This window comes from Suricata suricatta, chromosome 16 (assembly GCF_006229205.1).
Source record: "Suricata suricatta isolate VVHF042 chromosome 16, meerkat_22Aug2017_6uvM2_HiC, whole genome shotgun sequence".
NCBI classification, from domain to species: domain Eukaryota; kingdom Metazoa; phylum Chordata; class Mammalia; order Carnivora; family Herpestidae; genus Suricata; species Suricata suricatta.
Window position 1 is genome coordinate 3623102 of NC_043715.1, and position 13777 is coordinate 3636878.

At 59.2% G+C, this 13777-nt stretch overlaps 1 protein-coding gene across 1 annotated transcript in view; it reads right to left on the reverse strand.

Moving 5' to 3' along the window:
* Nucleotides 1–9519: 9519 nt before the first annotated feature.
* Nucleotides 9520–13777, reverse strand: part of USP10 (ubiquitin specific peptidase 10) — a gene marked incomplete at its 5' end in the record, with an annotated part of 37030 nt that continues 32772 nt past the window's right edge. The window contains 2 exons of the mRNA XM_029925859.1: nt 9520–10537; nt 12974–13039. Coding sequence (XP_029781719.1) covers nt 10350–10537; nt 12974–13039 — 254 coding nt within the window. The remainder of the gene's footprint in view (nt 10538–12973; nt 13040–13777) is intronic.

Below are 13777 nucleotides of genomic sequence, written 5' to 3' on the forward strand. Positions count from 1 at the left end.
CCCAGCGAGAGCCGACCGCCAAGGCCCCTGTAGACGTGGTTACTAAGTATCAACTGGGATTCCGGCTGGAACCATCAGGGTTTGGAAAAAATTTGTTGAGATTATTTTCCAAGTGTTTGATGAAACCCCAAAGATACTTTCCCAGGCGTACTTTCCCCAGAAGCTGGAATCCGTCAGTATTTAAATTTTTTTTCTTTTACATTTATTTTTTGAGAGAGAGAGTGAGACAGAGCATGAGTGGGGGAGGCTCAGAGAGAGGAGACACAGAATCAGAAGAGGCTCCAGGGTCCGAGCAAGCACTCAGCACAGAGCCCGACACGGGGCTCAAACCCACTAACTGTGAGATCATGACCTGAGCCGAAGTCGGACGCTCAACCGACTGGGCCCCCAGGCGCCCCAGTATTTAAAGGAGAGCGTAACCCTTAGGGTCAGCCTTGGTTTGCGCTGCACTCGCCCCGGTAGCACACGGCTCCCGGAGCCCCGCACACCCCGTGTCTGAAGCGTGGCATGAGCCGCCGGCCCTTCGGGTGCACGCCGTGAGCCCCGTGGTCCTCCTCGAACCCGCACTGGAATTCCAAGAGGGTACACGCTTGGCACGTGTGTTCCCCAATTACTGGACGTAAGAGAAGCCGCACCGTCTAGAGGAACCGGGACCCTGGGTCCTCGGGCAGGGGAGAGGAGGGGGCTCCGGCGAGCCTGGACTGCCAACTCCGGCCCGGAGACACAGAAGGACAAAGTATTTTTAAGCTTAAAAAAGTAAAAAACACCCATTGTAGAAAACTCGGGATTCACAGACAGATACGAAGACAGCCCTGGTGGTGCTGTTAGATGGGGGTTTGCCCTCAGGCTTCTGCCCCGGGCTCTGGGGCTGGCTCTCAAGGTGGCGGACGTGGCGGGAAGGCGAGGGGGGGTGGCGTGAGCGTCGGGGGGGCCCCCCAGGGGGAAGCTTCAGGCAGGACGTGGGCGGGGCTGCCCTCCGGGTGGCCAGCCTCGTCACTCCTGCAAACTTCATCCAGAAAAAGAGGTCACTGCTCGCTGCCCGTCCTGCAGAGGCCGTGACATCGGGGTGGCAGCACACCAGAGGGCACGAGGTGCGCCACGATGGACAGACGGGGCGGCTCTGCGCGGCGCCGCTGGCCAAACTTCATCTTCCTTGTTTTCCATTGGGACTCACCCTGGTCCCCCCTCCCCTCCCCCCAGAGTCTGGCGGGCGTCAGGGAGACACTGGTCTCGCCTGGCGTATGACTCCTTGCTGCGTCTTCAATAAATGGCTTTCACGTCGGCCTCAACCATGAGAGCGCATCACGGGGCACTGTCAAGAGTGGCCCACTCTTTGGGCGCCTGGGTGGCTCAGTCGGGCGTCTGACTTCGGCTCAGGGTATGATCTTGCAGTTCGTGGGTTCAAGCCCCACGTCAGGTTCTGTGCTGACAGCTCAGAGCCGGGAACCTGCTTCGGATTCTGTGCCTCCCTCTCTCTCTGTCCCTCTCGCACTGTCTCTCTCTCTCAAAAACAAAGTTAAAAAAAAAAAAGTGGCACCCTGGTTCTATTTCCACGAACTTAAACCCTCCTACTGTGAATTTTAACACAAAGTGACCCTGAGCCCGCTGGAAGGATTGTGCTAACCCCGCAGCGTGTTGAAAATCATGACAGCGTGCCAGGCCGGGCACCCTCGCTGCTGGCTAGGAGGGGGCACGGGTACAAGAACCCGGGAAGGCCGTGTGGCAGTGTCTGCTGCCGTGCACCGGGCGCCACCCCAGGACCCTGAGCTTGCCCTCCTGAGCCCCCTCCCCCAGAGAAAGGCGCAGGCGCGGGCACCAGGGGCAGGACCTTAGCTTCGTCCGCCCCCCCAGCAGCAGTGGAGTCATGAGCCCTGTGGCCCCGGGTGCGCGGTGGATCACGACGCGGCAGGGACACAGGCGGACCGCCACGTGGTTCAGTTCAGAGAGTGACACTGACAAAAGAGGGCACCGAAGCCCACATACACACTACGTGACAGCATTTACAAAGTCCCGAACAGTCAAAACTGTCCACCGCGACAGTCCCCAACCAGGGCTGGCGTGGGCCAAGGAGGGAGATACGCCGGGTTCACAGCTGCAAGGGGTGGGGCCAGAGGCCGCCGACCCCTCAGTGCATGGGACGCCCCCCCCCCCCACAACAGAGGGACCGGCCCCAGATGCCCGCGCACGCCGAGCGGGAGTGACCCGAGGCCCTGGGGACCTGTCGATGCGTCCGTGGGTGCGCAGCACGCAGCCACCCACAGAGCGGCACGCTTCCCATCGCCGCACCCAGCGCCCCCCCCACCCCAGCCCGGCACGGCCATCGCCCCCACTTAAGTAGGACAGGACATTTCAGTCGATGAGTTACTTTTACTCAAGCGAAATTACAGGGCTGGGTTTTCGGGTCTTCCAAGCCAAACACAAACCCCATGAACTAGCAGACTGTGGCAGCCGCTCCGTGCTCTGTCTCAATATTTTCCAAACCACCACCGTCGCACCAAGTAAAAGCACAGAAGCCTCTAGAGTTTACAACCCCCCCCCCCCGCCCCGCGGTTTTATTGCTCAGGCACCATTGCTCGGGAGAGCTCATCATTTCCGTGAAAGGGGGGCAGGGCCGGTCCACCCCTTCCTGCGCCCCCAGCCACAAACCTGCTGGGGGCTGCCAGGCCCGTGGCTGTCCAAAGACCCGGTGGGGGGAGAGTCATCTGGCCCAGTGGCCTCGGGGTAGGGGGTCACTTCAGAAGGGCTGGCTTGCAGCTCAAGTTCAAGTTCTGAGCCATGACTTACTCCCGTCCCGGACGCTCCTGCCAGGCCCCGGGAGGAGGTCCTGCTGCGGCCACCGCTCCAGGAAGAGAGCACGGAGACTCGGGCCCAAGCCGTGGAGGTTTTTGCAGGGGATTTTATTTTCCCTTTGATTCACATCACACCCTGCGACCGTGACCGTCAACCTGACACACTCAGGTTCAGTTTGGGGAGAAAATCACCCAAAGTGACAGTAAACGTGAGGCTTCGGGCGCTGTGCCCCGAGAGGGGAAAGAAGGCAAGCACATGCTTGTGAACAACGGACCGGCTTCCGGGCCAAGTAGGTGGACACCTCCCAGTCTCTAAAGTGAAGTTCTAAGATGCAAGCCACCCTCCGGGTCCTGAGCCCTGCAGGACTCGAGCGAGCTCTGTCTCCGGGAGAATTGAGGAGGCCCCTCCCTGCACAGATGAGGGGGTCCGTGTCGACGAGGCTGGACTCAGGGGTTGGGGGCAGACAAGACAGCCACGCGCAGAGCCCCGCAGACACGCCAGCACCCGGAGGCGCCCGTGGGCCCACGCCCCTCCTGACCTCCTCGCTCAGACGCTTCTCTTCCACGCTCTCTCCTCCCCTGCACCTCCGCTCCCTTCCCACAGCCTCACCCCTTCCGGGCCCTTACCTGGTCCCAATGCAGAAGTAAAGCACATTTTCAAGCGTGTGCTGTGTTTACTGAATGGCACGTGTCCCTTCTGGTTGGGAGCGTGGAGTGGGAGACCTTTACTTATTTGAAAACAAAGCTTCGGTTGTTTCCAATTTTAGGTCGGACTCATGTTTGGTTTATTTCTCCTGTGCCCTAGTGACTTTGAATTATTATTATTTTCTTTCTTAAGTCTCATCAGAGCTGTAAAAAAGAGTAGACATTAAAAAACACAAGGCAGGAAGCCCCTAGGGGGCTCAGTCAGCAAAGCGTCTGACTTCGGCTCAGGTCATGATCTCATGGTTTGTGGGTTCGAGCCTCATGTGGGGCTCTGTGCTGACAGCTCGGAGCCTGGAGCTGCTTCCGATTCTGTGTCTCCTGCTCTGCCCCTCCCCCGCTCAAGCTCGGTCTCTCTCTCAAAAATAAATGAACATTAAAGAAAAACACCCAAAAACCACCACCACAACGCACGTGTGCAGCCAGCCCCTGACTGTGCTTGGGAACTGAAGGGGACCCGGGGGAGCAGTCAGCTCTACGGAGCTGCTCAGGGGGCCCTGCCCGGGGCAGTCTGTGATGGGGCTGCCCACTGCCCTCCTCCCCCCCCCCCGCCTTTCAGTGGAAACGTGGGTGCAGCGGACGTCTCCACCCTGGTGGGTCTCAACCGGCAGGGAGACACCTCCTGGAACAGACGCACCCATGACAAGATGGCAGAATCAAATGAGGGAACAAGGAAGCAGAAGAAAGGCAGGTCAGAGATGGAAGTTCAGAGGTGAGACGTAAGGCCCTAGCTGCGAGGCCGGTGAGGACGCCAGAAGCGTCCAGGGCCCCCCGTGCTGGGGGCTCACACCTGCTAACCTGCTCGGTCTTGTCCCTGACGCCATGTCACAGACCCGATGCCGGCCACCTCCCCAAGGTCACGTCACTGGCTAGCCCACGGGGAGTGTGCAGAGCAGGCTGCGGTGTCCATAACCCCGTTTTTAAAATCATTTTGCTCCTTTGCTGCTTTTGGTTCAATGCTACAAGCTCCCAGAGCTCATACAGACTTCCCTTCCATTTCGAGGCAACACCCAAGGGTCTCTGCCACTCCGGCTTGCTCCGGAGTGCTAAGCACAGTGAGGCGGGTGCAGGGACGCAGCTGGGGGCGGGGCATCTCCACACAGCACAGGCTCCAGAGCCGGCCCGACCACCTCAAGGGGTCTCCGGAGGCCCAAACGCCTGTACCGAGCTCAGAAGAAGGCCTGGTCCTCAGGAAGCCCCATCTTAGCTCCCATCAACACCTTAAAAAGAAAAGAACCCAAAAGCCACAAGCCAAAGGAGAATCCGTGTCCCAGAGCAGGCAGGGGGAGGCAGGGAGGCTGGAGAGGGGTGCTGAGGGGACGGCAAGCGGTGGCACCCACGGGTGACCACAGAGGGCGCTGCGGTGACTTGCTGGACAGGCACCCAGGGGCCACCGTCAGCAGTGCTTGCGCTGGGAGATGTGACCCAGCTGGCGGTGAGCATCTGAAGCCACGGGAAACGGGATCATCCTGGAAAGCAGGGTCACTCCCTGCCTGCCCAGTTAATTTACACTTCTCCAAAAGCAGAAGAGACTTTCTGTCACCCGCTAGGAGGACACGCTCGCTAGCCTCGGACGTGAGGGGGAGTCTGTGCTGGGAAGTGGAGGCACCAAATTACTCTGCAGAGAGCACAGCAGCCCGAGGAGTCCAGGCTGGAAACTGCATGTGACAGAAACAGCACAGCAAATCCAGTCCTGTGGCTTTCAGAAGCCATTAGTACACGGTCACCCAGGCAGAGGCCATCGGTACGCGGTCACCCAGGCAGAAGCCATTGGTATGCGGTCACCCGGGCAGGAGCCATCAGTACGTGGTCACCCGGGCAGAGGCCATCGGTACGCGGTCACCCGGGCAGAGGCGATCGATAAGCAGTCACCCGGGCAGAAGCCATCAGTACACGGTCACCCGGGCAGAGGCCATCGGTACGCGGTCACCCGGGCAGAGGCGATCGATAAGCGGTCACCCGGGCAGAAGCCATCAGCAGCCAGTCACCCGGGCAGAAGCCATTGGTACGCAGTCACCCGGGCAGAAGCCATTGGTACGCAGTCACCCGGGCAGAAGCCATTAGTACACGGTCACCCGGGCAGAAGCCATCAGTACACGGTCACCCGGGCAGAGGCCATCGGTACGCGGTCACCCGGGCAGAAGCCGTCGGGAGGCAGTCGCCTGGGCAGACACAGACCTGCAGATCGACAGTGCGGAGGCCCAGCACCGGGCCCCACGGACGTGAGCAGCCGCTGACTGAGGACGGGGTCAGTCTGCACATCAGCAAGTAAATCCACATCATACACGAGAGGCTTTCAATCTTTTTTTTTGAGAGAGGGTGTGTGTGCAAGTGTGAGCAGGGGAGGGGCAGAGGGAGAGGCAGAGTCCCAAGCAGGCTCCAGGCCCAGCACAGAACCCAACGCAGGGCTCGATCCTACGACTGCGCGACTGTGACCCGTGCCGAAGTCAAGTCGGACGCTTACCCCGCTGAACCACCCAGGGGACCCTCAAATCTTTGTTTAAAAGCAAAAGAATAACTTTTTTCTTAAATCACATAAAGGAATCCCAAAATTCTCTAAAAGCAAAGAGGTTTGCTTCCTTTGAGGGAGAGATGGGAAAACCCAAGGTGAGCTCACCAGACCCAACCCGAGAATCCCTGGGTGACCCTGAACCCAGAGAGCCGCGCAGAGGGCTACGCTACAAAACACGCTCTGGATAAGCTGAAAGACTTAGAGGAGGAAAAAAAAAAAGCTTGTACTAAAAAAATAAATAAATAAAAAATAAAAAAGCAAGACAAAAACACGCGTTGAGGCTCACCCGGTCCCCAAGTGTGCCGAGAACGCCGTGTGCACCTCGGGTCCGTCTGGGAACTCTGCAGATGCTCACGCACGCTTCTTTCTCGGTTTCATACAGAATAAACAAAGCCACCCTAATATTTTACTTGTTAGAGAACACACGAGAAACGTTTCCGACAACTAAAGGGCAAACACTTGAACAGTCGTCTGTGAGAAAGTGCAGCTGATAAACAAGCAAGAACATCTTCAACACAACCACTCCGTGTGGAGTCCCAAGGTCAGAAGCCTCAGGACTGAGTGCATTTCCTTTAATGCATATACAGGGACTTAAGAGCATGGGGCGCCTGGGTGGCTCTTGGTTTCGGCTCGGGTCACGGTCACGATCTCACGGTGTGTGAGCTGGAGCCCTGCACCGCGCTCTGCACCGCGCTCTGCACCGCTGGTGGGGCGGGGCCTGCGTGGGATCCTCGCCCCGCCCCCGCCCCGCCTCCCACTCGCGCAGCCGTGTGTGCGCATGCTCTCCTCTCTCTCAAAATAAATAAAATAGAAAAGGAAGAAGCTGGTCGTCTCCAAGAAAAGATCACGGGACAAAACCCTCTCGAGTTCTGCGTATCAGTGATTATCAGTAAATGATCTCAACCACGACCAGCGCGCACCAGGAGACACAACCAAGGCTGAGAAAGGAAATGGCGTGCGACTCACAGCGGGCCGTCCCGACACGGGCGGGGCGCCAGGCCAGGGACTGACCGGCCCAGTGCGCATTCGCAGGTTCATCGGTTACTCCTTGAAAGAACAAACGTGACCACAGAGTGAATGTCATTTTTCAAAGAAATACATTTTTCGCCATATAAATAAGATGGGAAGCATTGGTACATTGGTTTTGTGCCAACGCTTACAAAAACAAAAAAACAAAATCCAAATCCTTAGAAGCCAGAGAAAACGCCTGCCTGCTTAGCGGTGTACTTGATTGGTTTTATTTATTTACTTTTAAATGTTTTTATTTCTTTTTGAGGGACAGAGAGAGAGCGTGAGCAGGGGAGGGTCAGAGAGAGAGGGAGACACAGAATCAGAAGCAGGCTCCAGGCTCTGACCTGTCAGTACAGAGCCCGACGTAGGACTTGAACCCAGGAACCGTGAGATCATGACCTGAGCCGAAGTCGGATTTTAACTGACTGAGCCCCCCAGGCGCCCCTAAATGAAAATCTCCTCACGTGTACAGCTGGCTGTGAACCGGTGGTCTTGCTGGACCAACTGTTTTCCAAAGTCACGTTCTGGGGCGCCCGGGTGGCCCAGTCCGTTGTGACTGGTCACGCGGAGGAATGAGAGCAGGCTGCTGCCACGGCCCCCTCGGGCTGCTGAACCTCGTGCCACGCGGGCCGAGAGGACCCGCCATCTTCCGTTCTGAACGGAACTCACATTACCTTGTGCGCTTCCTTGGCTACTGGGCAAACGTACCAGCCAGCAAGTTTCACGACGCTGTTCTCCGTGTGAGAACTTCCATATCTTGTTAGTAAGGACTCACGCATAAGGAAGCGCCCCCCAGGACACACTCACGACCACCCCCTAGTGTGCACGCCGGCCTAACGCTGCCTATTAAGATGTGCCGTGTGCTGATGGAGGAAACTCAAGAAGGCGGGCCCCCAACACCAAGGTTAGTGGGCCGAGTTCTAAGTGTGAATGATCTAAAACCAGAGACACCGTCGACGAAACTTACCAAAACACTAACCGCGGCAGCACAAAATCTGGAAGCCAGAGTTCAAAATCTCAAGAACGGAGAACACCAGCCAGCACCTCACCGGGGACCCGGGAGAATGCTGGGTTTGCTAGAATGATCTTGTTCTCGATCTGGGGACAACAGGAGGACTCCTGCCTCCAGGCCGACCTCCTGCTGCATACTCTGTCCCTTTGTGCGTTTACTCTTCTGTCTGGAGCTGGGGGTGCGGATCCGTTTTTCGGGGAAGGGAAGGGGAAAGCTCCATCCTTGTCACACACACGATCCGGGGAGGCAGGCGGTGGGGTTACGCGTGAGGTCTCTTCCCTATGAAGCCAGAGCCCGTCTTCCAAACAAACGACACGAAGGGCCGCCCGGTGCCCCGCGGGGAGCGGCAGCGTCGAGAGCCAACGCACTACTGTTAGGCCGTCATACACTGACCAGACGCCCAAGGGCCCTGGACCAACTCTCTTCTACGGCTCGAGAGAGACTGGAGATCAGAGAACGCTCCTCGGCACCTCAGTCCTCTCCACCGGCCGTGGGGCTTGAGGACACACGCACTTTAGCAGCCTGAGGGGTACACGGACCCCTCCGAGTGGGGGGGGGCTCCCCCTCTGGACACACAGGAAATCGGGTACGACAAGGGCCTTCTTCACCTCTTGCTCCAGGTTCCCGGGAAAAGGCACTCGCACACGGGAGGGCCTGATTCCTGAGGGGCTCTCGTTCGGACTTACAGGGGTCAGGGCCAGTCTGGTGACAGAGACACCCTTCGGGGGAGGGGGGAGTGAGCAGCAGCGGTTAGAGGCTGGTGAGGATCAGGACGGAGGGGACATGCCCTGGGTCACAGGGTCGCAGCGCAGAACTCACTAGGAGCTCCCCAACACAGTGTCTGCCCGTCCTCGGCACCTGAGTGTTGGGGGGTGGGGGGGACCCCGAGAACGCGGACTCCGGACACCATGGGTTCTTAGGTGTCTATCTCAATGAAAACCTAACTCTGACATGAAGGTCAGCCAAACAAATCAGGGGAGGACGGGTAAGGGGCTAAGTGGGCAGCACCCGTCCGTGACTGTGAAGACACAGCCTGAACCCGATGGGCCCCGGGCTGTGCTCGGGGAACGGGCTCCGCCGTGTAAACACGCCTGTCCGCGGAGCCCAGCTCGTTACCGCGAAGCATCTGGAAACAGGGCTCCACGGGCACGAGAGCCACTGCGGGAGGGGGCCTGACCCCCACGTGACCCCCCTCTTCTCTGTCTCTTCTGCCCGGAAGGGGCTTCCCGCCCCCACCCCAAGGGTGGTGTCTGAAGTGGTGCCCAGAGGCCCCAGCCCGTGCCCCCCGCCCGGGGACGCAATGGCGAGGGGGGGGGTCCGCGGGGCAGAACCCCCTCCCCTTCCTGCTACGGGAAGAGTCAAACCCCCCATTTCCCCAACTCGCTAGTCAGTAGCGCAGACACTAGGCGAGCACCCCCGAGCTCGGTCAGCCACGGGGCTGGGGGCGCCCACGACCCGAAGAGGCGTCGCAGGCAAAGACACACGTGCACAGCTTTAAACCAACTTTGTGATTTTTATTGGTGGGCGACAACTCGTGTACCCCTAGAGGTCACTACACTGTACAGTCGGAGACGCGGCGCCGCGGAGGGCGGACAGCAGGATTACAACAGCAGCTTCGGGGAAGCTCCACCTCCACTGTTTTGCCCATTTTTCATTATGTGCACACAGAAGCATGAATGCGATTTGAGATCGTTTAATGGCAATGACGTGGACGACCCCGTCTACGCGGACGACCTCTCCCCTCCAGGGACCTGATCTGCAACGTGCGCGGGAGCAGCTTTTCACCGGGCGGCCGTTAGAATGTAGTTTTCCTGTTAGGAACCAGCAACTTACTTTTTGTATTTATGTTTCTTTTGAAGAACTATTTCTTCTCTGATAATTGGCTCATTTTTATCGTTTATCAAAAACTAAAGGGTGGGGCAGGAAAGTGTGATGGATTAAAAAATTTATTTTTTAAGGAAAGATAAAATTCATTTTCACAAATTTACAGGGGTTGCTGGTGCAGGATTTGTTCTACTAACGCGATCCGACGGGGAGTCAGACGCACGCTCCCCTTCTCACTCAGGAAACAGCATTATCTCAGCAAGACGGGTTCTGTGTTCTCTTAAATCAAGCGACAGTCTGGTTCAACCGAATGATTTGGATTTGGAAGGCAGGCGTCCACGCGAGCCGCTGCACACGGGCCCCGGGCGCCTGCTCTCCGTTCCAGCCCATTCTGCCGAGGCCAGCGAGGCCCTCTCCAGGGAGCCAGAGCGCCACCGGGGACGGGAAGGGAGTCGGGGGGAGAGGCGGCTGCAAGCGGGCGGCGGGCACGCGGGCGGCGCTACAGCAGGTCCACGCGGCGGTAGTACAGGAGGTAGGCTGTGCGCTCGGCCGCGGGCTTCACCACCTGGGACTGGCTGACCACCTTGACCGTCTGGTCGTCGATGCGCAGCCAGCCGTTCAGGCCGATCTGGAAGACGTCCGTGGTGTAGTGGCCGCCCGTGGCGCTGCTGCCGTGATGGTAGACCACTGCAACGAGAGGGCCCGGCGCCGTGAGAGGCCGCGCACGGCCACGCCCCTCATCCGGAGCCCCCGACAGGTCACAAGGAAAGTTACACACGCTCCTTTTAATGACACGCCTAACGTCAAAGGCGTCACCACCTCAGTGGGGTTGCCCCACGCACCGGCCCCTCGGGCGAGGACCACCCTCCACGGCGAGCACCGGGGGCGCAGCGCAGGAGACCCCCAGCAGCACGCATTGGCCGGCCCCCAGAAATACCGCGCAGAGACCGCAAACCCTCAGGCTCTTGATCCAGCCCATCCCCTTCTAGGCTGTTCTAGAGAGACCACCGGCAGCTGCACGGAGGTCTGGTAACAGTGACAAAGTGAGGAGGCCCCAGTGCCCACCGCGTGTCAGGCAGAGGAAGAGACGGAGCGCCGCGGGGCAGGGGCAGGGGCAGGCCGTGAGGACCGGAGAAGCCCAGGCGTTCTGGGACCGTCCTCGGGAGAGGCCCTCAGGGTGCTGTGTGGGCGGGGCGTGCGGCATCCCCGCGGAGGTGGTTCATGTTTTAACAAATGAGCCCAAACACTGAAAAGTAGCGCTTGTTACTTAAAAAAAAAAAACAACCTGTAATTCAATCAATAAGCCTTTGGTCAAAGGCCTAAAAGAAAGACACCCAACCCCTGGAGACGCAGTGGAGTCCCCCCAGGAGGAGGAGGAGGAGGGCCGGCCGGCAGCAGGCAGGAGCCGGGGGCAGGGACGCACCTCTGGAGGACAGGGCCCGTGTGCCACCGCCCGTGAGGGACAACACTCGCTGGCGGCAAGGTCGCCGGGCCCAGCAGCAGCTGTCACTCCAGGACGGGGACCACACTGGCTGGCCCCGCGGACTGGGAAGAGGACAGCCCCTCGGGCAAGGAGCCTCCGCACTGGCGGGGCAGAGGTGCCGGCCGGGCGCTACCCCTGCGGCCCCGAGACAAACACGACCGGCCCTGGTAGGCGGAAGACAGCAGGACACCAGTGGTGGGCCTGGCACACACGGGGCAGGTCACAGCGATCAAGAGGCCCGACACAGCTTGTCCCCCGAACCCCACGTCCACTTCGGGACTTTCATCCTGGAACCTCGCCTCCGAGACCTGACTCAGACAAGAGTTTTTATAAAGGGACTGAGTCCGTGGGGTCCGAGGAGCTGTGGGTTTGGGTTTCCTGCAGGAGACCTGGGTTCTCAAACTGCGGGAGCCCCAGCCGGACGGGCAGGCAGAGCAGGACCGCAGGGGGCTCCCTGAGCAGGAGGCAGGGATTCCCGCCCTGGCCCCAGGTGGGCAGCCCGCCCCCCCCCCCCCCCCCCCCCCCCCCCCGCACCCCACAGCAGCCCCGGGGGAAGGACAGCAGGGAGGCGGCAAGGCCGACCTTCATCTCCCCCCAGGACCTCAGGCCCAGCCTCAGGGCCCTGTTGGTCCCCGGGGCCCCCCACCCATGGCGGCAGAACTCCCAAGACAAGGCAGGGCTGGGAAGGCTCGGACACTCGGCAGGAGCACGGGGTCCAGGTCTGGGGAGCAGCTGTGACTGGCTGACACTGGGGAGAAGAGAAACTCAAAGGCACAGGCTGGAAGGAAGAGAGAGCTGAGCGGGCCTGAGCCCTCCCGGTGCGCACGGGCACCTGACCCGCTCACCACGCCCCACCGACTTCCTACAGGCCCAAGGCGGACTGGCAGGGGTGGGCGTGGGGGGCGGCCATGCCGCTCCGGGCCACGGCAGAGCGCGGGGTCTCTTGTTTTCTATAACGGGGTCCCTGCCACCCATTTCTCAGGACAGCTGTGAGGAATAAATGAGATACCACAAAAAAGGAACCTGATAGAAGGTTCACTAACTAAACGTGAGCATCAGTAAATGGGAACTTGGTTTAAATCACACGCAGACTGAGCAGAGCCAAGACAAAAGGAAGGAAATGAAGCAGCTAATCAATCTAATAAAAATGGCCAGAAAGCAGGCGCAGCTGCTGCAGACAGCTCCCGCCAGAGGTGGCGTAAAGCCTGAGAGACCCAGGAGACGCAGGCTACCGAGGAGGAAGGACGGACGGACAGACAGTATGAGACAGGGAGCTCTGGACCCAGGGGCAGGGGTCTCTGCGTCCGCACACAGGGGCCGTGACCGCAGCAGGAAAGGTCCCACCTGCGAACTGCCCTCCAGGTGGCCTCCGACCCAACCTGATCCCAACCCCGACCCCAAACAGAAATTAGTTATTAAACAAGGTCTGAAATTGGAATCAGCTCAGAACCAAAAGGATATTCTGTCCACCCAGGTCATCAGGTCAAGCACATTTTCAAGAGATGCACACGGCCTGACCACGTCCAGGGCCACCAGGAGGCAACCCTTCTCTACGCTGAGCGGGGTGACAGCAAACCGGGCCTGGGTCCTGACCCCTACGTCCCTGCTTTGGTAAGGAGACAGCATGCACATGCACTTACCTGCAAAGAGCCTATAGGTTCTGTGGCATTTAAAGTTCTTACTTTTAACCCCTGGAGAAAGCAGTTCTGAAAAACAAAACATAACATCTGCGATCTATAACAACGCACTTGCAGGAAGGCTCAGGGCGCAGGGTCGACGGGTGCGCAGGCCCGCTCACACCCGCCCCCGGGGAAGAGCAGGAAAACTCAACAAACCCCGTCCCCTCCCCTCCCAAGCACCGCCCCGTCGGAGGCGGGCCGCTGAGAAGCAGGAGGAGCTTGCGGAGCCCGTGCAGGTCCCGCTAGGAACCCCTTCAAAGCGCATATTCTACGAAACGGAAAAGAAAGCCGCCCCGCCCCCGCCCCCGCCCCCACGTAGAAACACAACAGCCCCGGGAAACCTAAGAACGAAGACATTTTGCAGGTGAGGCCACAAAACTGCCGCCAGGTAAGAGCAGGATGGTCTGTCCCACGAGGCGCCGGCCCACCAGCAGGCGGCGGGAGGCCCTCTCCTGGGTACCCGGCCCCCCTGCAGGGACAACTCCCTGCAGGGACCCTCCTCACAGACCTCATTTCTCTTTCTAGAAAGCACTACGGGGCAGCCGCTAAGAAAACATGTGTAACAAGACAACCTGAACCTGCGAGGCCCAGCTTCCTGACAGAGGCCTGTGGCTGGCGGGGGACACAAATCTGACACACGCGTCACTGCAACACGAGGACAGATGAACCCCAATGGCCTATGGGAAACATTCCTTCACTTCACTAAAAAGTCCACTGAACAGGCTGGCCCAGGCAATTGTTAATATTCGGCACCAAAAAAAAAAA